The following is a 27,501-nucleotide window of genomic DNA, read 5'->3' on the forward strand; positions in this document are numbered from 1 at the left end:
TGCAGCTTCTTCCCTTCTTCAGGATTTTCCTACCCCCTGGAACACCAATGGAAAATTGATCCTGGGAGCAGAGCTGGGAGGAGCTCTGCACACTCCACTTATTCCTCCACATTCCTGTGCAGCTCTGCTCCGGTGGCACCAGTGGAAATGTTAGCAAAGAACTGGAGAAAATCCCCAGAGCTCTGTTTTCCTGGCTTTGCAAAAGCGTTTCTGCTTATCAAGCAACCCAAAGAAATGCGAAGATTTTCACTCTCTCTTCGTGTGGGCTCAGCTTTGAATTTTAAAAAGGGATTTGCCAATGCAATCTTGCAAAATACTCCAGTGCCAAGTCCGGCTCTCCTAAAATACAAGTTTTAGGAGGAGGTGAGCTTTCATTCTCCTGGGGAAACATGAATTTCTGACAGATTTAAGGGAGAACTAAGGCTTCTGTGAGGCCACGCCACTCCCTGGAGAAATGTTCCCTCCTGTAGATCCACAGGGACCAAATCCTGTGGTTTGTGGCACCAAAGGCAGAGCTGCTCATGAGCCTCGAGGCTTTCAATGATGGAGATGTGCTGACGTGGTCACAACCTACAATAATCCTCAGGCTGAGGGATTTAAATCTTTTTTCCTCCGTTTGAGCCGAGTCCTGAGGCTCCAGGTGCTGCCTTGGGGAGCGGCCCCAGATCGTTCCCTGTGTCCCAGCCCTGCTCTGTGCCCTTGGGAAGGCTCTGCCCCGAGGGAAGGAACCAGCCCTGAGTCCTGCACCTCCAGGAAAAGGGCTTAACCTCTCTTGGTCACCTCCGCAAACCACCAAAAGCTTTGGCAGCGCACTCGGCAGGGCAGGAATCGCCTCTAAAACCCTTCCTGCGGTGGAGCCGTGGGCTGGGGCTGCTCAGCACGTGTGGGATGAGGAGAAAGCAGAGCTGAGCTCCAGCAGGGCACAGCAGGCTGCTCTTCCCGAGCTTCCCATGCGAGGGGAAAAGGCACGAGCGGGGACACACACCGCAGAGCCTGGTGCGTGCTGCTCCGAGCTGCTGAAGTGCAGCTTCAGCACACGTGGGGCCGGCCCGGGTGCGGAGGAGCCGTGCCCTGCCGCGGCAGGAGCTGTCTCGGGCCCCCTCATGGCCGCGGCCTGGCGGGGACATGGCAAAGGCCCTGCAGGCCTCACCCCGGGAGGCCCAGCTCCGGCGGGGATGTCCGTCCCTCACGCCGGGAAAAGCCGCTCCTGTCACCATCAGCACGTCGGGGGCTGCTGCTGCTGCTCTGCCAGCCTTGGCGGGGACGTGAGGTTTGGTCCTCTCCGTGTCAGGCACAGGAATTTGGGCAGCCGAGCACGGAGACAGCGGCTCTGTCCCGCTGGGGACACGGGGGGTTCTGCTGTCCCCTGAGCTGTCCCCTGAGCTGTCCCCTGAGCTGTCCCCTGAGCTGTCCCCTGAGCTGTCAGGCCATGTGTCAGCTGCGGATTGTTCCTGAGAAACACTCCGGGGGCTGCACCCTCATTTTCCGGGCTGAAATTCGATAATTGAGCAAATACAGCGTGGCTTTGTGCTGGGAGAGCACCATAAGGTAAACAGGAAGGAATGAGGGATTAAGACGTCTCTGCTGGGAGGGAAGGTGACAAGCCCGGAGCTGTGACACCTCCGTGCCGAGGCGAGGGGCCCAGCTGTGGGCTGGCATGGCACAGCTGCATTGTTCAGGGGTGAAGAGCAAATAAAAGCCACGGGAAAAGAAAACAAGCTATAAAATTCTCAGCAAAGCACAGAGCCTCAGCAACTGCCTCCTGATGGCCCCGTGACAGCTCCGGGGAGAGGCGGGCGAGGGGTCGAGCTTTTGAAGTCCCAAAGTTGTCCTTTGCAAAGGCCCCCGGGTGAAATAGGCCCGGTGTTGACTTTAGGCTGCATATGGTGGAGGAATTGGACAGCTCAGTCACAGCAATCAAAGCAGGGGGCACGCTTTGGAATTTGGCTGACTGGGTGTCAGGCCGGGCGGGGTGGGGGATGCAGGGACAGAAATGAGGATTATCACCGTGGTCAGGGCTGCAGGTGAGGGACAGGGCCTGTGCTGTGGGAAGCTGGGGGAGAAACCAGCTGGGAAGGTCTTGGAATGGTATTCGGAGCTCAAACGTGTGTGTCAGGACTGGGGAGACTGGGAACACTGGGAAGGACTGGCAGGTGATAATGGAAACTCCTTCCCGCAGGGACAGGGGGATGTTCTCACCCTGAGGTGATGGAAGTGGGGGTTTCTCTGCAGTTTGGGGACTTTGCAGTGAGCAGTAACAACACAGCGTGAGAGTGGGTGAGAAGGGGCAGTGACAAAGCTGCGGGTGCCACAGGGGTTTGTGTGCTCTGTCCCCTCAGCACAGACAGACCTCGTGCTCACAGCCCCCCTGCAACCCACACTGCCAGCAGGGAGAGGCAAAGCTGCATTGAATGCAGGTCAGGACAGTGAAATGTGGCCTTGGCAACCTCATTTTGCCCTCCAAAAAGCTGGGCTCACCTCGCAGCACAGGAGGGGATGTGGGTGAGCAGTTGGCTTCTCACAGCCAGAGGTGCCACCAGGGCTCCCATCCTGTGACCCCCTGAGTGTGACAGGGCACACACGGAGGGGTTGGCAGCAGCTCCCTGGGGTTGGCACCTCCCTGTTTGGGCACAGATGGTGACAATGTCCCCTCTTTGCCTCGCTCAGCCTGCAATGTGGCTGCAAGCTGCACTTTTGGACTGATCTGAAGCTCAGATCAGCAGTGCAGGTGGAGGCATAAGGAGCTGGGGTTTAAGGCTCATTTTCCCTGACGGCTCACAGTGACCCAGCTGTTTTGCTCTGTGTTTGCTCCCAGTGGTTTTCCTTGCAATAAATGATAAAAGCCTGGCAGTTGTCAGTGGCCAGAGATGCCCTGGGACAGAGCCACAGCAGGCAGGCCGTGGCACAGAGGCTGCAAAGCACAGGGAAAGGGATTGATGACAGCTGGAGCAGGGATATTGCATGGAGTGGCAATGCTGGGTGTGTGCCAGAGCCTGCCAGGCTGGAGCTGGGCATGGGGCTGGGCATGGAGATGGGTATGGAGATGGGCATGGAGATGGGTGTGGAGATGGGCATGGAGACGGGTATGGAGATGGTTATGGAGATGGGCATGGGGCTGGGCATGGAGGCTGTGGCTGCTCCGGGTGTGTGGCCAGACAAGTCGTGGGACACCAAGTCACACACAGAGGGATTGGCAGCAGCTCCCCGGGGGTTGGCACCTCCCCGTTTGGGCACGGATGGTGACAATGTCCCCCCTCTTTTGCCTCTCCCAGCCTGCAACTGCAACCTGCACGCGCGGCGCTGCCGCTTCAACATGGAGCTGTTCAAGCTGTCGGGGCGCAAGAGCGGCGGCGTGTGCCTCAACTGCCGGCACAACACGGCGGGCAGGCACTGCCACTACTGCAAGGAGGGCTTCTACCGCGACCTCAGCAAGCCCATCTCCCACCGCAAGGCCTGCAAAGGTACGGCCCCGTGCTCCGAGTCCGAGCTTTCCTGAACTGGGGGGGGTTTTGTTTTCTTTTTCAAAGTCTCGTGCCAGAGCTGAAAGAAGAGCGGGACTCGCGGCTCGGTTTTGAAAGGTGTTTATTAAGTTTTTTATCTGAAAGTCAGGCTCAGCACGCTGAAAGACACCGCTGCCAAGAGCACGAGACCTGGTGTCCAAGGTCTCTTTAAGGTTTCTAACTTAATTAACTCTTGAAACGTACTATATTTACAGTTCTGTACCAATAATTACTACCAATTCTAGAAACGCAATTCTCTACATCCCCTGCATTCGACCAGTGTCTTTGTACCACTGTCACAGCAGAAGATGGAGTAGAACTTAAGACACCTCCCAAAATTCTCCATCTTGCCTCCATCTACTTCCATTCTAAAACCCCCAAAACTACAAATTTTCAGCCTGTGACGAACTAAACGACTATCTAATTTAAATGTTGGTTGTTCTCTTTTCATCCATAAGTGTTGGCAGTTTTGCCCATGGGCTAAAGTCAAAGGCAATGCTGTCCTGGGGTCCTGGCGGGGGTCCCGGAGCCCCCAGGGCAGTTTGAGGGGTTTTCCCCGTGTCCCCGACTCCAACAGTACCTCGGGGCTGCGGCGGTGGGAACGCTCGGCTCCTCCTCCCTCAGCCTCTCCCCGCAGCTCCGCTCACACAGCTCTGCCTCTCGCCGAGCTCCTCCCTCTCCCAAACCCTGTTGAAACTGGTCTTTTTTTGCTGTTCGAAATGAGTTCTCGTGCCCCCACATTCCCTGCTGTCACCTCTGCAGCCTCCCGGTGAGGACAGGGCCACCCACCTCCCCTGCCATCACCTCTCCCTGCTGTCCCCAGCCTCCTGCTGAGGACCAGGCTGTGCGAATAGAAGCCCTCACTGCTGAGGAGGATTTTCAGATAATTTGTAATTAACACTCACAAACAGTGCTTCACCTGCTCCTACCTGGTCATGGCTCTGCAGGGGCAGAAGGGCACAATTTCCCAGGTATGGCTGAGCTGTAGAATTTAAATCAGCCTCCTCCAAGCCCCGTTTCCAGCTCCCACCCTTCAGGCAGAGCTGAGCCCACGCACACAACTTGTCACTCCTCCGGACGAGGAGAGAACAGAAAAAGGGGAAACGGGTTTATTTTGAGCTGGGAGTATTTTGAGGTTTCCTCTTGTGGCCGTGGAGACGAGCTGGGGTTCAGCTGGGGCAGGAGCACCGAGAAGTGCAAATCCTGAAAATGAACCCTTTTAACTCTCAGCTGCTGCTGGAAGAGATAGAAATCATGAACCTGAGGTGCTGCAAAGGAATCAAGCAAACATTCAAAAAACAGATTAGAAAATGCTGGGGTTTCCCCCAGAAATGCCCAGCTCTTTTCTCTCTAAAGATTCATTTCAACAAGAAATGGAAAGCTTTTTGGCTTCAGATCAGTATTTTTGGCTGGGAAGTTTTGGGTCTCCACTCCAGCATTTTCAATTTTTTGCTTTGGTTGGTGCTTTTTGTTGTTGTTGTTGTTTTGTGGGGTTTTTTTGTTTGTTTTTTGCCATAGCATCAAAGAAATCCCTTTTTCAGACAGTCCTACTCTCCCTTTTTGAACCTAGTGAAAAACGGCTCCAATGAGGTATTTTTTGGTATTTCCCAGGTGCTCATTCCTGCTTTTCCCAGCTCTCCCCCCTGGCTGGGCAGCTGCTCCCCTCTCCTGTCTGTCCCTGGCCCTTCACTGTCACCGACAGCCCCGAGTCCTGCCCAAAATCCCGGCCGGGTGGCACCTACAGGTGGGAAACCTCTGAGCCATTCCGTGCCTCAGTTTCCCCAAGGGAGCACCGAGAAGTCCTCTCCGGCCTCCGGGAGGTTTTCAGGCCGAATTCCCCACCTGCAGGATGGTTCTCTCCACTAAATCCTCTTTGCAATCGCTCTGTTCTCCCGCCCTGCCCTTCTCCAACCTCCCCCGGGCTGGAGGCTGGAGGTGGCGGAATTTCAGCGCTCCTCTGGGCCGGTTTCTCGCTGATTTGTGACCAACCCTCGCCCAGCGGAGTTCTCACAAAGGTTTGTGATAATTGAGCTCCCCGCTCGCAGCCCATTAGCGCTATTTCCCAACCCGCAGCACCTCTGAAAACTCCTTTTCCCGAGCTCTGTTTATCACACAGCGGGGTTTATGTCCCCTCTGGTTTTCTCTCCTGACTCAGGGCTGGTGCTGAAATAATTGTTGAAAACGGGCAGGTTTAAACCCATTCTACAGCTCCAGCCTCCTCTCCATTGATAACAACATTCATTTACCATCTCACCAAACCAACACTTCCAGATCCTCATCTCGACTGAAGGTGCTTAAAATTAAGGAATTAACCATCCTGAGCTCCTGCCACCTCCCTTATCGCTGCCTGTACCCAGCAGAACCCTATTTTCTGTATATTTTCTGTAAATTTTATCTATATTTTCTCTGTTTTCTCTATGTTTTCTCTACTTTTTCTCTATATTTTCTCTATAAAACCTGATTATTTAATCCATCACATCACTCTGATCATGTCCCACACATAACAAATTTAAATAAAAGCATCTCAGAGAGCTGCTGAGGAGCTCGTGGCTCTCACCCACCCCAGCAAGATCTCGGGTGATCTCACAGCAAAGGCTCCATGAAAGAGCTGCCAGAGGCATTTTTTCATTAATTCAACTCCATTTATTCAGCCGAACAGACACACGCAGCTAAGCTGCCGCTCCTGTGCTTCGCATTCCTCATCTCCCACTCCATCCCATGCACGAGGTGCCCCAACTCACAACACATCGAGCACCAGCGAATCGAAGGGGCTGGAGCTGCATTGTTTGAAATGGTCGGTTGGGGTGATTATGCAAAAAGAGGGCATTGCAGAAATGCTTGCACAATGTCTCCTTCTTTTCAACTCGGAGAAAAGGAGAATTCCACAAACTTTTGCACATGTGGCAGGGCACGGGTGAGGCTCAGGCAGGGAAAGGTGAGCAGAAAGCAGAGCTGGGCAACACTCCCTGCCCAGCTCGGGGCTGCTCGTGCTTCCAACGGCCAAACAGCTTAAAAGTTGATAAATAAAAAACTTTTCTAAGACTTTTCAGATCAGCAGTGCAGGTGAAGGTGTAAGGAGCTGGGGTTTAAGGCTCATTTTCCCTGACGGCTCACAGTGACCCAGCTGTTTCGCTCTGTGTTTGCTCCCAGTGGTTTTCCTTGCAATAAATGATAAAAGCCTGGCAGTTGTCAGTGGCCAGAGATGCCCTGGGACAGAGCCACAGCAGGCAGGCCGTGGCACAGAGGCTGCAAAGCACAGGGAAAGGGATTGATGACAGCTGGAGCAGGGATATTGCATGGAGTGGCAATGCTGGGTGTGTGCCAGAGCCTGCCAGGCTGGAGCTGGGCATGGGGCTGGGCATGGAGATGGGTATGGAGATGGGTATGGAATTGGGCATGGAGATGAGCATGGAGATGGGCATGGACCCAGGCATGGAGGCTGTGGCTGGTCCAGGTGGGTGGGCAGGTAAGCCCTGGCACACCAAGGCAGGGCTCCCCTGGCATTCCTAGGTCAGACTGCAGCTGATCCCTGCCCCAGGCATGGATCCTGGGCTGGAGGAGCCCGATGGTCCCGCTGCTCCTCCTCCAGGGGCTCATCCCAGCAGGCAGGGGAGCAGGATGCCCTTTGTCCTGGCACACACATCACAGTCCGGTCCTGGACACACCCCTGGTGTGGGGGCTGTCCTGAGAAGAAATAAAACTCAGGGTATAGGAACTTTTCATGTGTTCAGACTCAGACAAGGACGAATTGTTCCTCTTTTCTCCCTGGTTTTTGAGAAATCACCAAGAGCTCCCAGCACGCCGAAGCGCTGCTTCCAGTTCCTTCTGCTTTCCCTCTGCTCCAAATGATGTTGCAAGTGAAATTCCACATCTGGGTCCTGCAAACCCTCGTCCACCCCGCTCTGTCATGGGCCGCTGTAAATCAGGGCCCTGCTGTTGGTTCTTTTGATTAAATTCCCTCCTGATATTTGCCAGATTATTGGCACTAATTTAATTCCATTGGAGTAGGGAGTCTGCAGGGTTTTATAGCCTGGCTGTAAAACAGCTCTGCACTTCTGGGAGAGGCTTTGCACACTTTTTGATGAAAAGATGACAAACGAGACGTGCTCTGCATGCGCTCGTGCTGAGGCTGCCAGCACAAACCCCTCGTGCAGGGGCAGGATTTGGCACCTGGAGAGGTCACATTCATCAGGGAGGAAATGGGATTGTCTGTGTGCCTGGTGTTGCTGCAGCCTGGGGAGTTTTCCAGCTGTGCTGGAGGATTTGATGCCTTGTGCAAAGCCCAAACAGCACTCCCAGCCTCCCTGCCCGTCCTGGCCTGCACCCACCAAGGGCCAAGACCTGACATTTGCATTTGGAGGCAGTTTGGGCTGGAGAAGAGGGAGATGAGATCTGTCCCCATGGGCTCAGCCTCCGGCCATGAATTCATAAGTGCAGATAAAGGGCTCTTCCCCACCCAGAGTGGGAGAGAACCCGACCCCCTTTGGCTGTGGGTGCTGCCGGGACAGCCGGGCAGAGCCCCCGGTGACAGGGACAGTGGCACCAGACCCCATCTCTCTCCACTGACTATAGAGGGAGCTGCGTGACCAGCTCAGAGCGGAGAGCTCGTTCCCTGGGGGCTGGGCCGGGGGAGATGGAACCTCGCTGCTCCTGCTGCGGGGTCCGCGGGGCAGTTGGGGGGTGGTTGGGAGGAGACCCCAGAGGCTGACAATGGTGTCACTGCCACCAGAGGTGTCCCTCTGCTGCTGTCGCGCCGTAGGATGGGGACACCAGGCTGTCCATGGTCCCAGTCGTGGTCAGCATCCCTCCAGCCTTGGAGATGTCCCCTGTCACCACGGTCCCCAGTCGTAGGTGGGGTGGGGCAGACAAAGCTCCCAGTTGAAGCATGGACTGTAGAAATCCTTGTACAACATCTCTCTCGTTTTTAACTTGGAGAGAAGGAGCCAAAGCCATTGGGATGGCCTGGCTGGATCCCCACACCAGAGCTCCAGGGCCAGCAGTGGTGGCTCCTGCAGGGCTCTGTCCCCAGCCTTTCCTCACTGCAGGTCTGTGCTGGGACCTGGCTCTGCCCTTGGGTCACCTCAGCCTGAGAGAGCAGCTCCCCTCTCCAGAGCTGCCTCATTTTGATGCCCAGCTCTCGTCCAGCTCAGTTGTGGTTCTAAGGCAAACTCCAAGGCAATGCTTTCCAGGAATTCACCCCAGGGAGTTGTCCTTAATGGTCAAACTTCCTTCCCTTCCTGTCCTCCTTCTGCTCCTCTTGGGTTCCAGCTGGAGCTACTGTTGAGATGAGAGAGGAACCAGCTCGTGGCGCTGGCAGGGTTTGGGTCGGGCTCTTGTGTCAGGGCTTGGTCACCTCTGAGAAATCCCTGGAGAAATTCCAGACTTCCAGACATTGATCTGCCAAGCCCAGACTTTAATTTCTCCCAAGGACTGTGGAGATTCTCTTCCACTGCCACAAGAAGGATTTTCTAGCCGCATTTCCATCCTGCATTTACCAGTGCCTGTGCCTGAGTCGCCCTTTCCCCACGGCCCCACAATTCCTTATATCGATATTATTGCAAGCCCTGAGAGCTGATTTATGGCTTCTGCATCTAAAACTTGGCCTCACAACCCCCAGACACTCACAGAACATGGGAGGAGGTTTCTAGAAATGCAGCTTTAAGCTGTCCATGCTCACAGGTCGCTGTGGGAGTGTCCTGGGGCAGCTCGAGTGTCACCAAGGGTCACCTCCTCAGCAGGACCCAGGGCGGAGCTGCACCATTCACCCACGTGGGCTGGAAGGATCCCAGAAGGGACATGAGCATTACTGAAACCATGGAAAAGGGGTGAATTTTTGTTCAAGACTCAAGCTCAAGGCATCTCCCAGCCCATGCCAGCTTTTTAAAAACCCATTAAAACCCACATTTTAATGATGGATGAGCAGACACATCAAACTAGGCAGCTGCCTCTGTGTGAGACAGGGTGGGCAGGGTTTGCTGAGTTGTGGAATTCAGGGCAGGACACTGCTGAATCCAGGGAGCTCCTCCAGAGCCCCTCAAAAGGAGCTGGAATCTCCATTGCCACATGGAAACCACCTCAGCCCCTTCAGAGGAGAGCTGAGCTCACAGCTGAGTCCCGATTCCACGGCAGACACGTGGATGATCCAGCTCAATAGGAAAATGTAGACAGCGTTGATTCCCTGACAAGAGCCGGCTCTGCATTCCTGCAAAATCACATCCTGGCAAGGCCGGTGCCCAGGAGGAGTTTACTGGACAAACTGGGAGCCGGCCACCTTCCAAACTGGGCTTTGGGCTTGGGTTTCCAGCAGAGGGACATCCAGGAGCCACCCCGGAGGGCAGGTTGGGATGTGGTTTGTCAGAAGCGGTGACACAATACAGGGGAATTTGCACCCTATTAAGAAAATAAAACCAGACTAAAGCCCGGCTCTCCATCGCTGCTCTCAGACTAAGGACAAAAGTTGCTAAATTCACTCGCACAGCCAGATCTTTGCATATCCACGAGACAGAGGAAAGAAAAGGAATAATTTGCCTTCCCCATAAATGTTTTCCAATAATTGAGATAATTTCCTGCTTCAGACCGGTTCTCAGGAGTGGAAAGTGCTTCAGGCTCTCAGATCCTGAGAATTGAACCCAAGCTCAGCCCTGCTCATCCCCACACTCTGGTTTTCAGCCTACTAAAATGAAAAGGGTGTTTTGGTTTTTTTCGGTAAGAAAGGATTTCTTTTCCAGTCAAAGAGATCCTTCTCAGAGCATCACAAACGAGGGGCTGGGATTTGTGCCCCAGGAGCTCTCTCTGGGATTGCTCCCTGTTCCTGGGGTGTTGGGACTCTCCCCACTGTGGAAGCTTTGGTGTCCCATGAGGGCTGTGCACACCAAGAGAATCCTTTCCTGCAGAGCTTTTCCAGCTTCTCCCTCACCTTCCCCACCTCCTCCTTTCCCGAGGCTTGTGGCAACCTCATTATCTCCGAGACTTCTGCTCCGCTGCCAGATTGGATTTTTATTATTAGTGGGAGAATGCACTTGTAGGAACCTCGTTTCCTCCAGAGCCAGGCTAAAAACGCATCAGGAAGAGGAAAACTTTGCCTCTCTCTCTTCTTTTTTATTTTTTTTTCTTCAATAACAGCATTCCCAACCCACTCCTCCTCGTGCAACATCTCCCACGAGAGCAGGGGGAGCTGGTTCTGCTTTAGATCCATGAGGCCACCGTGTCCCACTGAGCTGCTGCTCCTGGCCTGGCCGGGAAAAAAATCAAAATTAAAAAAAAAAAATTGATGGAAAAAATCCAAGGGATCGCATCCTCCACGATAAAACCCAACTCTTCCCAGCAAAGTGGGGGTGAAGGAAACCCCAACGCTTCACCTCAGCATCCCTGGCAGCTTCTCCAGCCCTGCTGGAATCACGTGGGAAGCGGAGCTCTCAGGGAAAGATTTAACAATTTTGGAACAAGGGAATTTTTTCCAGCATTTAGGGAAGTGGTGCCATAATTGTCCCATTGTGTGTGTCACTAATGCCTGCCCACAGTGCCCCTGCCCAAAAAGTGGATTTATTGCCGGGGTTCCAAGGCCGCGGCGGATTAGCGGCGACTCCGGCTCAGTGGAGGCTTTGTGGGCCCGTCTGCTCCTTGTTATGGAGAAGACAAAGGCAAGGTCTAATCTGTGAAATTTGGCCCAAACTGCAGGGCACCAGAGCCCTTGGCTCCCCCGAGTGCCAGGGCAGGAGGGGAAACGGGAGAGCCCTGAGAAGGGCTGAGGGAGGAGGGACAGCAGGGGACACCCGGAGATTGTTTGGCTCTCTCCAATAAAAGGAGGAATTCATGTTCTGCTGGCAAGAAGCCTCTAAATCTCCAGGAGAATGTGCTGAGGGACACTGAGCACGAACATGATCCTCTGGAGGGCTAAATCCAGCTCCCAGGGTCGCAGCCGGGCTGACGGGCAGTTAATGGTTAATATTTAAAGTCATTGTTGGGATTCAGGGTTGGCAGAGACTTTCCACCCCTGCCTCTGCTCTGCAAACCAGCTGGGGCCAGTCTGGGTGGGTGCGCACCGAATTCCAGCTTCTCCTCGCCATAAATCCGTGGGATTTGGGGATTTGCAGGACGTGCTGCCCGTGCTGGGGATGCTCTGGCAGTGTCTGTGGGCTCTCCCATCCCCACGGGACGGCCCCAGGGCAGCTCCAGCCTCTCTCAGCTCAGGTGTGCGGGTTCGGCTCAGACTGCCCTGCTCCATGCACAAAGAACCGGACAGTGTCCGAAGGAAGGAGCCCCGCTCGTTTTGAATTGATTTCCCAAAGACAGGAGCCAGGTCACGCCTGGGATGGATTTCAGCTACGGGGGGATCCAGGAATTCTCTCGCCTTGAGTTCCTTGGGAAGATATGTTCAGAGGGAGCAGGATTGAAAGTACCTGAGCTCCTAAAGACAGTGGAGCAGGGAAAAAAAAAACCAACTCTACAACAACAAAAACCCCTCACTTTAGTAATAATGCCAGAACCATCCCTCTAAACACTAAACCATAAGGTTAAGCGAGACGTGTTTGCTGCATCAGGACGCGTTGTTGAGGCAACAGGAGAATTTAAATTGAATTTGTTTTGACATTTTGACAACAAACCTGGGTTTGTTGCAGTTTTTTCCAGCAGAAGTCTTCCGTAGCCACTTTTTTTTTTAACTCCTTTTGAAGTCTTTGGAGGAAAGAAGGGAAGCAACCAAAGGGAAGGAAATTTTTTGGCCGTGATTCTGGAAAAGCATTTTAAAGCCTGGTTAAATATAAATGTGCACCTAAGGCACATTGGCTACCTGGGATTGAATTTGTATTTGTACAAATGTGATTGAATTTGTACTTCAAACTGTGTGATTTCTGAATACAAGATTCTTTATCAATTATTATTGCAAATAAGGGGTTTTTGTTCTGTTTTGTGGTTTTTTTGGGTTTTTTTTTTGTTTGTTTGTTTGTTTGTTTGGGTTTTTGGTGTTTGTTTTTTTTTTTTTTTTCATTTTAATTCATTGTTGGCTCCCGGCTCAGTCCAGAGGCTGAATCTGGAGCCCTGTGAGCTTTGTGATCCTGCCCCGTCCAGGGTGACAAGAGGAAATCTGCACACCCTGGCAAACCCAGAGGGTTTTTTGTTTTTTTTTCTTGTCCGGGCAAAAGGATTTTTCATCACCCCGAAAACCTCCTAAAGGCAGCAGCTTCCCCGAAAACAGGAAGATGCTAATTCTCCAAAAATGCAGATCTTTTCAGGCACCTTCTCCATAAAGGTCACACTTGAGGAGAGCTGAGCCGGGCGATTTATCCCTCTGTTTACCTGTCACCACACGTGTGTGGGGCAGGATTAGCGGCCGGGAATACCTCCGCCCCAACACCGGGGCTGCGAAAACATTTGCATTTTTGTCGTGCTATTTGTCAGCCTTCAGCGGGGCAGAACCATCTCAGCAAGTTCAACCACCTGAACTGAAAACCCGTGGCTTTGGTTTTTTGGGGTTTTGTTGTTTTTTTTTTTTTTTTAAATCCCAAGCACGGCCTCCAGATGTTTCCAGGTGTTTTTTAACCCCAAACCTGAGCTGAAGCACAGAAAGGCGCCGCGGGCTGGGCTGGGCTTGGCGATGCTCTGCCTCAGCAGGTTTGGACAGAAAATAGGGGCTGATTTGGAAGCTCCAGACAGAGCTGTAAAAAGCCGAGGCAGGCAGTTCTGCAGAGCCCGGCCCCGGGGGAAATCTCCTGGCTGCAGGCGCTGAGGAGCTGCCTGGCAGTGCTTATATCCGTATATATATTAATCCCAGCTAATGTAACTACAGATGTTCTCATTCAGAGCCCTATCTAATCCTGTTGGGCCCTTGCCATGGAGTCTCGTAGCAGGAGTTCTACGAGTTAATTACGTGCGGTGCAAAGCAGCGTTTCCTTTTTATCGTTGAAAAGGTTGTCTTTTCAACGCCCTCCACGTCCCTTTGTGGCTTGGGCTTTAAGGAGCGGTGAAGAGGAGCACCTGTCTGACCTTCCCGGCGCTGTGCATTGCTTGGCAGCCCTCCACCGTCTCTTGGCAAGGCGTTCCGAACCTTTTCCGTGGGTGCTCTCCGTGCCTTTCACTCCGGCTCCCAGCTGAGGACGTGCTATTGATTTCTCTAGTGCCCTGATGAGAATTCAGAGTTTCTCTCTTCCCCCTTTTCACGGCGCAGCCTCCCATCTTGTGGCTCTTCTGAGCTCGGCTGCAATCAGCCAGATGTTTCATTGACTCCCAGATCTTTTCCTGGAGTGGCTGCGGTTAATTGGGACCCTTCAGCGTGGATGAGCCCCCATCCTGTTCCCTCCTTCCAATTATGCCTCCTTCTGCACTCCGGATTTTGGCTGCTCTCCCCTCATCCGCTCGGCCACTCTGGGCCTGTCTGGCAAACAGCGCCGTGGTCTACTCACATCTGGAGCAGCCCAGCTCGGGGTGCTCACCTGGGAGCTCTCAGCTCCCTGCTTTCCAGCCCGTGGTTCTTCTATTGGGAAAATCGGCTGCTGGGAGCAGGGCCACCCCCACTGCTGCCCTCACTGCCCCTTAAAGCCTCCCCACAGACTCCTGCTCCTGGTTTTCTCCTCCACAGCCACGTTTTCAACCAAAGAATAACTTCATTTTTCACTAGGAATTCCTGGTCATCTCGGCCGCAGACAGAATAAGTTTTTTCTTAAAGGTTTTCTGAACAAATGAACTCCCGAGAGTTATTTCCCTCTTATTATTGCACTGACAGAGTTCAGACACCCCTTTTTCCTGCTCCAGCACCATCCCCGTTCGCTTCTCTCCCATCCCACCGTACCCTCTATGGATCATCTATGGGATGATCCTTCCAAGCAAGGCATGAGGAAAAACCTCGTGTTATCCTTTTTATCACCTCAGGGATGTCCCGGACACTCTCCTGTCCCCGTCACAGAGGTGCCCTCAGCCCGAGGGCTCTGCTCAGTGCAGCGCACTGCTGAATTTCTGCCCCTTGCTGGGTGATGAACAAATCCACAAATCCTCGCACCCAGGGAAGAAGTTCAGGGATGAAACCCAGGGAAGTTCAGGAATTCAGACGCGTTCCGTGAGTCCCAAGGTGCCCATTAGGGCAGAGGCGGCTGTTTGCCCCGGTCACCCCTCGCTGGCACCCCGGTGCAGACTGCCCTCGCTTTGGAGTTACAGCCCAAAGGAATTTGAACCGGATTGGAAAAAATCAGCATCAAGCACCATTCCCGGCCCTCCATGGCTGGGGAAGGAGAAGAGCCTGTAATTGCAAGTGTTTGCACTGGCCGGGGAACTGTAAATTACCTTTAATTGCTCCTAATTGCTGGCGCTGGTTCAGTTTCTCGAGGACAAGGACAGCAAATCCACATCTGCAGACGCCGCTGCCGATTCCCGGGATTCTGGGCAGCCACACGAGGCAGAAGGGGCTCGGCTTCTGCCCCAGGGGGACACTGGGGGACACAGAGCCCAGAGTCCCTGCAGCCAGACAGGATTTTTTTCCCCCACAGTGTGGCAGAGCGAGCTGGCAGAGCTCGGCCGGGATCTCACCCATTGAGTCCTGTGCCACCCGTGCCCTCTGCGACCGCGGGCACATCACATGTGAGGACATCAGAGCCCTCACAGCAGCCTCACAGGCAGAGAGGAGACAGCCTCAGAGAGATTGGGTCGGAAAAGAACCCCGGCAGCTCTTCCCTGGAAGCAGCAGCAGCAGCAGATTTATTTATCTATGTGCTGGCCAAAGAGCGCTCCGTGCTCTCAGCCCGGCCTCCAAGAGCCTGAGCCTGGGGGTCTTACTCATCCCCGAGGCTTTTTCCCCCTCTTTTCCCTCTCTGCTCCCACCGAGATGAGGGCGGTCTGCTCTCCTGAGCGGATTCCTCACAGGAGGGGACGCCTGGAGCACGAGGAGTGCTCGTCCCCATCCTCCTGCCCTTGGCCTCCTCTTGGGTAACCCTTCCCCGCTTATTTCTGTATTCTGCTTATTCCTGTATTAACTCCTGACTCTCTGCTCCTCTTTAACTCTTTTCTCTCCTGTTCCTCCTTCAGGCCTTCGTTTAAGGCATGTTTATTTTAAGGTTATTTTAGTTTTATTTCCTCTCTCCCAGCATTACCTGAGCAATCCCTTGGAGCTGCAGCATGGATCTTCCCACCTTGGCATCCCTCTGCTCATCACCAGCCACGCTGATCTCACGTTAAAACCTTCCCGATCTAAATCAGCTTTAAAAAACGAGGTTTCTGCTGTGGGCAGGTTTGCAAAGAGCGTTTTCCAGGGGTAACTCAGGGAAGGGGATAGAGAGGGACTTTTAATCCAAAACCCCAAATCAGAAGTGTTAGGAAAAGAGAAGAAAAGGTGCAAAAGCTTTGTTGGTTTCTTGAGGGTTTGGTTGGGGTTTTTTCCCCTCTCATGTGAAAAATCTTCGTGTTTTGGCAAGGCTCTGTCTCTTCCCGCCCAGGGCTGTGGGGTCAGGGCTGGTGGCAGTTTGCTGCAGCTCTGGGATGTCCCCAGAGAGAAGTCTGCCATCCCAATGCAGGCCTGCTCCAGGCACCCTCCAAACCCTGGGAGCTGCTGCCAGGGAGGGTCAAACTGGGAGCTGCTGGTGCAGGAGCAGGAGGGTGCTGGGGAGGCTCAGAGGGAACCCCAGCTGGACGTGGGCTGCGGTCTGCTGTCCCCGAATGAGGCAGATTTAGGGTGTTTCAGAGCCAGGGGCGTGGAGAACAAAGCAAGCAGCACTGCAGGGTCCGGGGAAAGCCCTCTCGGGAGTGATGTGCCCAGTTTCGGGGGCTCGGCCGGGTCTGAAGCCGCTGGTGCCCATGGGGACACTGCCCCCAGTGCAGCCCCCGCGGGGCCCAGGCACTGGGACAGATTTGCCCCTGTTCCTGGCAGGCAGCTGCCCTCAGGGGCAGGAGGAGAGCGGGATCAGCGCTCCCCAGGGAGGGATTTGGCCGGCTCCTTCCCGGGGATGCTGCAGAAGAAAAGGAAAGCTTTCCTGCCTGCCTGTCCCTGCCACGGCTCAGCAGGGGCAGCCCACAGTCTGGCACGGGGCTTGCAGCTCTTAGAAATCAGGGCTGTTAACAAATGTGCGAGCCTGTAATCCTTTTGGAGCAGTGATGATAACAAGCCCTGATTTTTTTTTTCCTTTTCTTTTCTTCTTTTTGCCTTTTTTTGGTTTTGGTTTGATTTTTAATTATTTTTTTTTCTCCCTCCCAAACAGCTGCACCGGTAAAATGCCACTGTGGGAAATGAGCTGGTGAATGTTTTCAAGTGCAGTATTTACATCCCCTGCCAAACCCTTCACATCTGCCCAGCTCTGCCTTCAAGGCTGCATCCATCTGGCCGGGAACAGCAGCTCCTCCAGCCCTCCTGCATCCCACGAGGGCATTTCCTTCCTGTGCCCGCAGTGCCAGCTGCCGGGGATGCTGCTCAGCGGGAGAGGGCTGGAGCCACAGCTCTGAAAGGACCCGCTTGATTTTTCTTGGAGCGCACGTGAAATGAATTCCCAAACCCCCTGCAAGGGATCGTTTCCTGCCCGAGCTGGGCGTGCTGAGGGCTGGTGGCACCCGGCTGGGTTTGTGCCTGTGTCCCAGCCCTGCCAGCTCTCCCCGGAGCTCGGAGCTGCCGGCTGCGGGCAGTGCTGCTGCTCCCCTGCCTTTAAATGCCGCCAGCTCCTGACCTCAGCGCTCATGGGCATCCTGTGGCACCCATCCCTCCCCGGGATCAGCTCCTGGCTGCACTTCTGTCCTCACAGCGCGGCTGGGACAGAGCCAGCGCTGTCCCCTCCGTGCCCACCGCTGTCCCCCAGCCCCTGTGCCAAGTGCCAGCTCTGTCCCAGCTCATTCCCGGAGCTGCGGAGCTGGCGACAGAGCCGTGCCGGGGGAGCTGCCCCGCTGCCACACCGCCACCTGTGCCCTTTGTGGCCTGCCCTGACCCTGCTGTCGCGTTTGTTCCCCCGCAGAGTGTGACTGTCACCCCGTGGGTGCCGCCGGCCAGACCTGCAACCAGACCACGGGCCAGTGTCCCTGCAAGGACGGCGTCACCGGCATCACCTGCAACCGCTGCGCCAAGGGCTACCAGCAGAGCCGCTCGCCCATCGCCCCCTGCATAAGTACGTGGATCTTCTTTCCCTGTCTGTGCAGTAGAGATTTTAACCCTTAAAACCCTGCCGGAGCCGCTGCCCAGGCTGGGGGAGCTGCTGAGCCCCAGCAGTGCTCCTGGGGCAGAGCTGCCCGGGGACCCCCGGCCTCCACTCTGCCCAAACATGGCCCAAAAGCAGCTCCCAGCTTGCCTTGTTGGGGGGTTCTGTGAGGGCAAGTCTGCTGGGAGTTCATTTTGGCTTCATGGAACAGAGCACATTTATTTAGGGGTGCCACATCAGGGCTGGATGCTACAACAGGTCGCTACAAACAGGTTTTTCTCCCCCAAATCAGGCCGTGCTGCACTGGCATAGAGCTCAGATCAGAGGAGCTGCTCCTCTGCTGGAGCTGCTCTCACAGCTGAGAACACCTGGACTGCTGAAGGGGCTCTTGCACTCACACAATCCTCCCAGAAACACGGGTCATTTCACCTTTGGCTTCCTTGGGTTTTGCTTTTCAATTCCCTTCCCAAAGCTGCCCTCACCCTCTGCTCCTGAAACAGCAGCAGAAGTTCCAGGTCCCCGTCCCCAGAATGCCTCCCTTGCAGCATCTGCCCTGCAAACACCCGGATCCCTCACTGAGCTCTCACTGCCTGAGAAGTTGGGCTTTGCTCTTGGGCCCCTCTCTGCTGCCTGGGGGATCTTCCAGCGGCTCCTGCACCTTGGGGGACATCTCCACCTGCCCTCACAAAGCAAAGCACCAAAATCAGCGTGCCTGGGATGGGATGGGATGGGATGGGATGGGATGGGATGGGATGGATGGAGGAACTGCTCCCCAAGGATGACTCCCTGCTGCTAAAAGGAGAAAAAGGCCCAGCAAGAAAAGGTTGAAGGAATCACGCCTTTGTTGGGAGCCCACAGTCTGCTCCCACACTCTTCTCCCCCTCTCAGCATTGCCAAATTCTGGGGCAGACACCCTTTCTCCACCTTCTCCTGCTGAAGAAAACATACATTCCAGGCTGGGTTGGGGTCACTTGAGATTCATTTTTCCCCGTGTTGCAATGGGGCAGCAAGAGCCCAGAGCAGATGCTTGCTGTCCCCAAGACCTCCAGCCGTGGCTCCAGTCTGCTCCGCAGCAAGTGTGCACAAAGGTTTATCATTCATCATTCCCCAGGGCCAGGGGAAATCAGAGAGTAAATTGTTCCTTGCATCAGCTCCCTCAGGATTCATGGCACTAAACAAAGCCAGACCCAGGATTTCAACATGGCCCATCCAGGGTTTGGGGCTGGGCACAGTCCCTCTCTGATTTACCACGGCTCCTAATTCCCTGCTCCCAGAGACTCGAAGCCATGAAAAGAACAGCCTGGGGGAAGGGGTGAGACCCCCTGGGGTCTGTGTCAGGCCTGGCTTTGGGATCTCAGGGCTGCCTGGCAGTGCCTTGTACTGTGTTTAATTGCATGAAGGTGAGTGACCCCAAAAATCACCCAGTGCTGATATCCCAGTCACATCCCGAGCAGACCCTGCCTTGGTGGACGTGCAGTTTTCCAAGAAAGCAGAAAGAGGCAGATGCCCACTCCCAGCTCATCCCTAAATTCCCCTGTCAGACTGGACTCGTGGGGTGTTCCCTCACCAGGATTCCCGGGAATGCACAGAAATTATTTAGTGCCCTAAACTCAGGAGGGACATCCAAGGGGAGCATCCTGCAAAGCTGGGGCTGTCCAGCCCCCTCCATCCACAGCCCATCCTCTCAGCAAACACAGCCGGGCCTGGCAGGGAGCATCCAGAGCACCGTGTGGTTTCAGCTCCGCAAAGTTGGCCCCAAACCAGAGCCAGGGACCGGGGAATTGGCACCAGATGTGTTTGTGTTTCCTTTAAATGTGGGAGGCACGGCTTACATCCCAGCAGAGCTGCGGAGCTGGACCTGCACCCTGCCTGTCACCAGGGGAGTGCCAGCACTGCCTCCGACCTGGGTGACAGCAGCTGGAGGGGACAGGCAGTGACAGCAGCCCACAGGGGCTGGGCACAGGGCAGCACGCAGCCAAAACCCAATTTTTTTTAAATTAAAAACCCCTTTCGCAACACCCCGCAGGGCTGCCCCCTTCCCCAGTTCCCGGTGTACTGGTTTGGGGGGCTCTAACTGGGAACCCTCCTGGCTGGCAGACATGGCTGGGAAGGGAACGTGCACAGGGTGTGCAGGGCTCTTTGGGGTCTGGAATAATCGCTCTCCTTTTCCCTCCCCGCTGTTGCCGTGTGCTGTCCTGCAGAGATCCCGGCCGCTCCACCCACCACGGCCGCCAGCAGCGCCGAGGAGCCCGCAGGTACGTCCTTCTTCTCCTCTTTGGGAGCACCTCCCGGCTGAATGTCCCGTCAGCAAGCATTTCCCTCAGATAAACCGCACCAAAGGCGTAAATCCCGTTGTGTGTACCGGGACAAGGGGTTTCCTTTTATGCCCCGGCATCCCGAGAGAGACGAGTGCTCTCCGCAGGGCAGAGAAGGTGCAGGAGGTTTCCTGCTCCATCTGTGAGCACAGCGGGGTCACCCAGCCTTGGGCCCGAGCGGAGGCACAGCTGTCCCCCCGGGTCACCGAGGGACCCCTCTGGGCCCTGAGCAGGGGCTGACAGCAGCAGGCTCCCAGCAAAGGCTGGCCCGTCCTGTGCCGCTGCCTGGAGCTGCCAGGGGTGTCTGAGCCCCGGCTGGGAGGGACAGGAGTGTAAAAGCTGGTTCCTTTTGTCTCAGCGGTGCGGGAGGGTTCAGAAACTAAAGGGTTTGTACTGAATGTCACCGTGGATTGATCCCTGAGCAGGGATTGTCACCAGGCTGTGTGCTCAGGAGCAAAGGGACATTTCAGCCCCCAGCGTCATGGGAAGGCTGCTCCCGGGGGCCTGTGTGGGACGGGTTTAAGGGACAGGTTTTACCCCATGTGAACCAGCAGCGCTGCTGCCCCCCTGCCATGGGAGAGGGGCTGTTTGGGGGGCTAAAACCCAGCTGAGACTGCACAAAGCCGACAACTGAGAACATCCCAGCAGGGTTAGACCCTTCCTGAGCTGGGCAGCCCTGCCTGGAGGCTGGGAGTGGCTGATCCGTGATCTGGGAGTGATGAGAAGTGCCTGGACAGTGCCCTGTGGGTCCCTGTGTCCCTGGAGGGCCAGATGTCCCCATGCCCTGCCCAGAGGGGTGACCAGGGACCAGGACATCCCCCCAGGAGCCTCTGGTGCCACCTCCCAGTGAAGGCTGAGCCAAGCTGAGCAATCCACCAGGCCCAGAATCCCACCATAATTCATCTCCCTGGGAGTTTATTGGAGTGTTTAAGCACTGCTCTGTCCAAGGAGCTTGAACCCTCCATATTTCATCTCTTTTCCTCAGCAGTGCTGTGTCTTGGCATCCCTCAGCTCCCACCTCGACCCCACTGAAATCTGTGGGGTTTTTGACAAATCCCTAAATCAGTGTCTGCGAGCCAGAGCCCCCATGCTATGGGAGAAAAGGGTTGGAAACAAGATGGAAGAAGCAATTAGTGGGAGATTTGGAGTGCAGCCAGGTGTGGGAGAGGTGCTGCTCCTGCTGTGCTGGTGGTCACGAGGGACAGAAAGTGGCCAAGAGCTGAGGGAGCATCACCCCAACCTGAGCCAGGGGCCAAAGCTGGCCTTGGAACCAGGGTGGGACTATGTCAGCTCTGCTGTGGGGGGTCCTGCCTGGCTCTGCCTCACTCTCAGGGCTCCCAATCAGTTTGGGAAAACTGGCCAGAACTGGATTGTTTAGATGAAATGCATCCATGCTCTCCCATGCCGGGAGACTGGAGGATGAGGAGGGGCTGCTCCTCATTTCTGCTGCCAGGCAAGAGGAACTTTTCTGGTCCTTTTTTTTTTGGTCCCTCTCAGACAGAAGAGACCACAGTGAAAGGGCAAACAAAAAGAGCAGTGCAGGGGGGCGAAGGTTTACAAACCTGCCAGTCAGTCCTTGTCTTATCTAAATCAAATCCACATTTTCTGGGGAATGATTATCTGAGGTGGATGATTTCAGCCAGTGGGCTTAAATAAAACCAGGTGATTGGATTGATGCAGCTGGAAATCAACCTCTGCAGTTTCAAAACCAGATCTGGCCCTTCCAAATGTCCTTTTGGGCCCTTTTGTTCCTGCCTGGTGAGGAAGAGGCTGGATGTAAAAGGGAAAAGCCATCTCTGAGGGATCCTTGGGCTCCCCAGGGTGCACAGACCCACAGCAGCTTTGGCTGCAGGTTGCAACTTTCCCAGAGGGCAGAGGAGACCCAGTCCAGAGCTGGCTGCATGCTGTGGTATCCAAATTTTAGCCTCCCCCAAGAACCAGGAACGGGGAAAACTGCCCTCCCTGATGAGCTGAACTCCTGTTTCAGCATCATCTGCAGGTAGCCAGAGTATTCCTGTCCAATAAAAGGGTTGTTTTTCCTTTGTCTGAAAGTCCGAGCTTTGATTTTGGCCTGCCCATGCCTAGACTGAGGCGATGCAGAGCCACCCTCTGCTGCCAGGTAAATTCTGTCTCTCCTGGGACAATCCCGGGGTGAGCAGCAGGATTAAGCTCCTCTGCCCTCAGCAGAAGGACAAAAGGCAGATTTCAGGGGGTGACCAGAGGCTCACAGCTCACGGCCAGACAGGGAGGGAAAAGGGGTCCCTGGGGTGTGCTGCCCCCAGCACCTGCATCCCCCCAGGGAACCCCCACCGGGCACGGGGGACACGGGTTACATCCCTGTCCACTGCAGGTCCGGGGGCTGGACAGCTGAGGGACACCTCGTTCCCAGCCCCCCGCCTGGGCATCCCCATGGGAACGAGACCTTTTTGGCTCAGCAGAGCCCGAGCACCACTGTCCCCAGCTCACATAAACACTGCCACCATCACTGCAGCAACAGCTCCGAGGGAAAAGTGACAGCAGGGAGGGATGAAATACCCCACAGCTCCTTCTCAAGAGCTGCAGCAGCTGGAAACAAGGAGCCACCCCCTGTGATCCTCCAGCTGCCTCCACAGCATCTGCGAGGGTGGCTTGGAGATGAGTGTGGGGACAGCAGCACAGGAGCCAGCCCGAGCTTTCCTCAGGATTGAAGCAGGGACGTGTCCCGGCACGGATATTCCCTGCACAGGAGCACGGGCTCGGCAGTGCTGGAGCCGGGAACAGGGCTCACTCCTCCCCGGAGGGCTCCTGCCTGGGGGAGCTGCCCGGCCGGGCCACAGGCACAGCCTCTTCTCGGAGGGGATGCTACCAAATCCGGGATTTGCACTGGCGGGGAGAAAAGCCTTTGGCTGTGGGGAAGTGTCAGCCCTGTGGAGAGCCGGGAACATCCCAGAGCCTGGGAACAAAGCGCTGCCCGGCTCCCTGCGGCGCAGTCGGGAGGGGAAATCGTCGTTTCATTCACCCTGGGGTAAATCTGGGCTCAGCCTGGGAGTCTCCAGCTTTGTAGCCATCCAAAGGAGGAATTCATTCAGCCCTGCGCGGGCTTTCTCTGCCGTGTCCCAGCTGTAAGCGAGGTGATGGATTGGCGGCGTGATTGATTGACTGATTGATCAGCGGCATGAGCTCCCCCTGAAAGGTTTCTCACGGTGATCCCCAGTGAATGGCTGGGAGCACAATAGGGGAGAGGGGCGTCCAGTGAGGGAGCTCCTGCTCACTTCGAAATAGCCCCGAAAGCCTGAAGGGAAAAAAAAAAAAAAAAAAATTAAAAAAACCCCAAAAACCAAACTACAAAAACCCAAACAAACCAAAAAACCCTAAACCAACCCTCCCGAGCGGCTGAAATGCAGATAAGCTTAATGCACAACGGCACCGTGCTCTCATCCTCCCAGTGCAGGGCTTCCTGCAGCCCCACATCCATTTATTCCTCCACCCCTGCACCCCTCCACCCCAAATCCCTGCATCCCTCCATCCCCACATCCCTGCACCCGATTCCCTCCACGCCAGCTTCCTCCACTCTTCCATTCCCATATCCTTTCAGCCCTGTATCTCTCCATCCCTGCAACCCTTTATCACCACAGCCAAGCCTCGAGCTTCAGAGTCAGGACTGACAAGCTCCTTGTCCTCATCCTGGGACATTTCCAGAGGCTGATTCCCCCTGGAGATTTCTGATTCCCCCTGGGTACACAAAGCTCTTGGCCCCAGTGCCAGCTCCCTGTTTCTGCATCTCTCCCCGAACAGAGAACTCTGATTTTCCCCCCGGGCTGGGAGCTGCTGTCAGGTAGGGATTTATGGGGTGCTCAACTCCCGAGGACAGATGTTTTCCCAGGAATGTATTTCAGGGGGTTGGCAGTGGCTCTTGGATCTGTACCCCATGTCCCCAGCGTGTCCTGGGGCTCAACATCGGGACAAATCCTGGGGGAAGGGATAGGAAATGTGCAGCCGGGAGAGGGCTGAGGAGGGGCAGAGCCGGTGTGGAAGAGCTGTAAAACTCCGTGTTGGTGTAGAGTTTTCCAGTGAGGTGTTTTCCAGTTCACTGTTTGTTTTCCAGCGCAGTGTTCCCTCTGCAGGCTTTTCCAGTTTCCAGCGTGTGTGTGTGTCTGGCACAGCTGGAGTGTCCCCACTGTGCCACCAGCAGCCATTCCCCGCCTCCTGCTCCCTTTAGAGCCGCGAAAATCGGGCTGCTGCTGCTGAGGCCACAGCAGCTCAGGCGGCTGTCCTGAAACACCAAAACCCCTCGGGCCCTTCATCCCCATCCCGGCCCCAGGAGCTCCGGAGGTGGGGAGAGAACTGCCCAAAGCTGCAGCGGGGCCGGGGGGGTTTGGGGGGTTCCCCCTGGCCGTGACCAAAGCTCCCAGGGATGCTCCAAGGGCACCCAGACCGTGCCCGGACCCAGCTGGGGGGACACGGCCGGGGCTGCATTGGCCGAGCACGGGGGACCTGCCCAGGACATTCCCGGGATGTCAGGGGACATCCTGGGGGCGCTGGGGTCCTGCTGGAGCACCGGGGATGGCGGTCCCCAGGTCGTGCTGGAGCTGCGGAGATGGGAAGGGGCTGCAGGAGATGGGAAGGGGCTGTAGGAGATGGGAAGGGGCTGCAGGAGTGAAGAGGCTGCAGGAGTGAAGGGGCTGCAGGAGTGAAGAGGCTGCAGGGGTGGGAAGGGGCTGCAGGAGTGAAGGGGCTGCAGGGGTGGGAAGGGGCTGCAGGAGTGAAGGGGCTGCAGGGGTGGGAAGGGGCTGCAGGAGTGAAGGGGCTGCAGGAGTGAAGGGGCTGCAGGAGTGAAGGGGCTGCAGGAGTGAAGGGGCTGTGGAGATGGGAAGGGGCTGTAGGGGTGGGAAGGGGCTGCAGGGGTGAAGGGGCTGCAGGGGTGGGAAGGGGCTGCAGGGGTGAAGGGGCTGCAGGGGTGGGAAGGGGCTGCAGGGGTGAAGGGGCTGCAGGGGTGGGAAGGGGCTGCGGGCTCCCGGGAATCCCTCGCTGCCGCCTTCCAGCCGCTCCAGGCGAGAGGCTTTAATCTAATTACATGCTTTATTTGCGCCAATTTGTTTTTCAATCAATCTTGCTCAGCCAGAAGAAAGGAGGCTACTGTGGGCTCATTTGCACCTTCTTGTTCCAAGGGAGAGGTTAATGGTCGTTATCCGCTGGGATCTGCGGGAGCTCCGGGATCTTCTCCCGCAGCACAGGCAGCGGGCTCGCAGCGTGGCACTGGGATTGCCGGGACCTTTGGGCCACGCTGAGGGCTCGGGATGTTCCTGCCAGGTGCTCCCAGGGAGCCGTGGCATCCTCAGGAAAGGTTCTGTGTGTCCATTGCCAGGGATCGCAGTGGGGTCCCAGGGAAAGGTTTGGGTCTGCAAAGCACCAAAACGAACAACTAAGAGTGGGAATTCCTCCTCCCGCTTTTCCTGCCCCGCCAGGGAGTGGCACAGCTCAGTGCCGTGGTGGCTGTGCCTGGCACAGGGCAGGGCTGGCCTCGGTGCCACCCACACTCCTGGGCTGGTGCCAGGGGATCCTCAGCCCGCTTTGGAGAGTAGAAGATGCTCTGGTGGTGCCTCTGCCTTGACAGAGTGGTGACAGACCCACCTCAGCTGGTGGGACAAACCCCTGCAGCTCCCGGGGACTGCAGCGCCCAGCTCGAGGGTGACCAAGGACAGGCACTGGGTTAAACACAGCCCGGTGCCAGAGGCTTGCTGTGCACCCAGGCTGGGCACAGACCCTCTGGGGACACATCCAGAGCCTTGGAATCCCTGTCCACAGGCTGAGGCTGCCTCACACCTGGGGAGCACCCTCTGGATAACACAGCAGGCACGGCTGGAGCAGCCCAGCCCCAGCTCCAGGGCCTGCAAGGGATGTGCCTCCCTGTTCCAGCTCCTGCCCGCGCTGGAGGAAGGGCCAAGGCCACCCTGCTGGGGACAGCAACTGTCCTGCAGCTGGCCAGGGATGAAGGGCACTCATTTACACAGGATAATTGCAAAGGGCATCGTGCAGGACAGCTGGGTCAGAGGCAGGGGAGAGGAGAAGAGCCAGTTAGTGAGAACAGACCCAGTTTAGTGATAACAGACCCAGTTTTGTGACAAGAGAGCCAGTTCAGTGATAACAGAGCCAGCTCAGTGATAACAGACCCCCGTCCACTCAGTGGCTGGACAAAGGTGCAGCAAAGCACGGGACAAGCGATGCCACTGCTGGAATGAATAACTTAGGAAGGATTCTCTGCCTTAGCTTTGCTATTTTATTAAAGCTTCTTTACTTTAAAGCAGCCAGCTCTGAGACAAAGACTCCCAGTGGAATCCTGCACAAAGTAAATTACAGCAGTGATCCCTCACGGTGCTCTGTGAGCTGCAGGGGCTGTGCTCGTCCCGCAGGGATGATCCCATCCATGCTCTGGGAAAGGAGAGGGCTCCTCCAGAGCATCCCCTCCCTCAGGACGTGTGCTCAGCACAGCCCAGAGCCAGCACTCGGAGCCAGCAGAGCTGCAGCTCTCCAAATGACTCTAACACTCCACTCGTTCCCTGGGACTGATGCAGGAGATGGTAAAATAATTCTTTGGGATGGAAGCAAGGGGCAGCTTCAGTGCTGTGGGAAGTGAACCAGGAGTCCGTGGTCAGCTGGGGAAGTCTCCAGAGGGTCTGAGAGCCAAAGGCATCCCTGCCACGCCTGCTGCAGGGCCATCCTCTCCTGTCCCCGTGCTGGGTCGCATTTTATCCTGTGTCCCTTTTGGGGTGCTCTGGAGTAGCTCTCAGAAAGGTTTCCATGCCCAGGGGAACATTCTGAGCCTACACTCAGCCCCAGGGCAGACACACGAGCTTGCTGCCCCTGCCCTCCCCAGGGACAGCTCCCCATGCACCCCCTTTGCTCCATGAGCCTTTCCTCCAGGCCCCTGGGATTTGCAGTTTGCAGTTCCTCTGGGAATTGCAGCCACAAGCTGAGAATGTGGGGCTGCTGCTTGAAAAAGGGGCTGGAATTTTCCTTCCAGAGCCTGACCAGCCTGGAGGAGCTCTCAGTCCCATGGGGATGGGGCAGCAGGGAGCTCTGCAGAGCCATGGATGTCCTGCACATCCCACAGGACTGCAGCCGTTCTTGGGAGCACCTGCAAGGGTTTTGTGGCTGCTGGGTGGGCTCAGGGAGCCAGCCCAGGCTGTGCTGAGAGCAGGGGCACAGACACAGCTGAGAGCTGCGATTCCCCCGCTCCTGGTGAAGGGAGGGATCGCTCAGGTCCAGCTTCAAAAACTACACAAAAATGCTCCTTCCTCCCCTGGGCCCTCGTGGGGGTTGTACAGCACTGAGATACAAACCCCAGCCCTGGGGTGGGGACAGACCCTCCCGCTGCAGGGGCTGTTGGAAGGCCAGGAGTTGTCCCAATGTGCAGGTTTAGGGATGCCTGTGGAGAAGTTCAGCTGAGATTTGGCCAGAGCCAGTGGGGACCTGGACGCTGCTGTGTCCCGCGTGGTCACTGCTGCTCACCCCACTTGTGAGGGGCAGCTCACACACAGAGGATTTCTGACCACTAACGCTGGGGAGGGAGAGAAAAGGGCAGGAATGTGAAATCTGCTCACCACCAGCCTC

General features: G+C 55.9%; 1 protein-coding gene across 1 annotated transcript in view; it reads left to right on the top strand.

Moving 5' to 3' along the window:
- The first annotated feature begins 3,013 nt into the window (after positions 1 to 3,013).
- The window catches only part of NTN1 (netrin 1), a 36,354-nt gene continuing 11,866 nt past the window's right edge, over positions 3,014 to 27,501 (top strand). Inside the window, exons 1-4 of the mRNA XM_066332435.1 lie at positions 3,014 to 3,143; positions 3,273 to 3,461; positions 17,417 to 17,566; positions 19,798 to 19,851. Of these exons, the coding sequence (XP_066188532.1) occupies positions 3,014 to 3,143; positions 3,273 to 3,461; positions 17,417 to 17,566; positions 19,798 to 19,851 (523 nt within the window). The remainder of the gene's footprint in view (positions 3,144 to 3,272; positions 3,462 to 17,416; positions 17,567 to 19,797; positions 19,852 to 27,501) is intronic.

This window comes from Sylvia atricapilla, chromosome 18 (assembly GCF_009819655.1).
Source record: "Sylvia atricapilla isolate bSylAtr1 chromosome 18, bSylAtr1.pri, whole genome shotgun sequence".
Lineage (NCBI taxonomy): Eukaryota > Metazoa > Chordata > Aves > Passeriformes > Sylviidae > Sylvia > Sylvia atricapilla.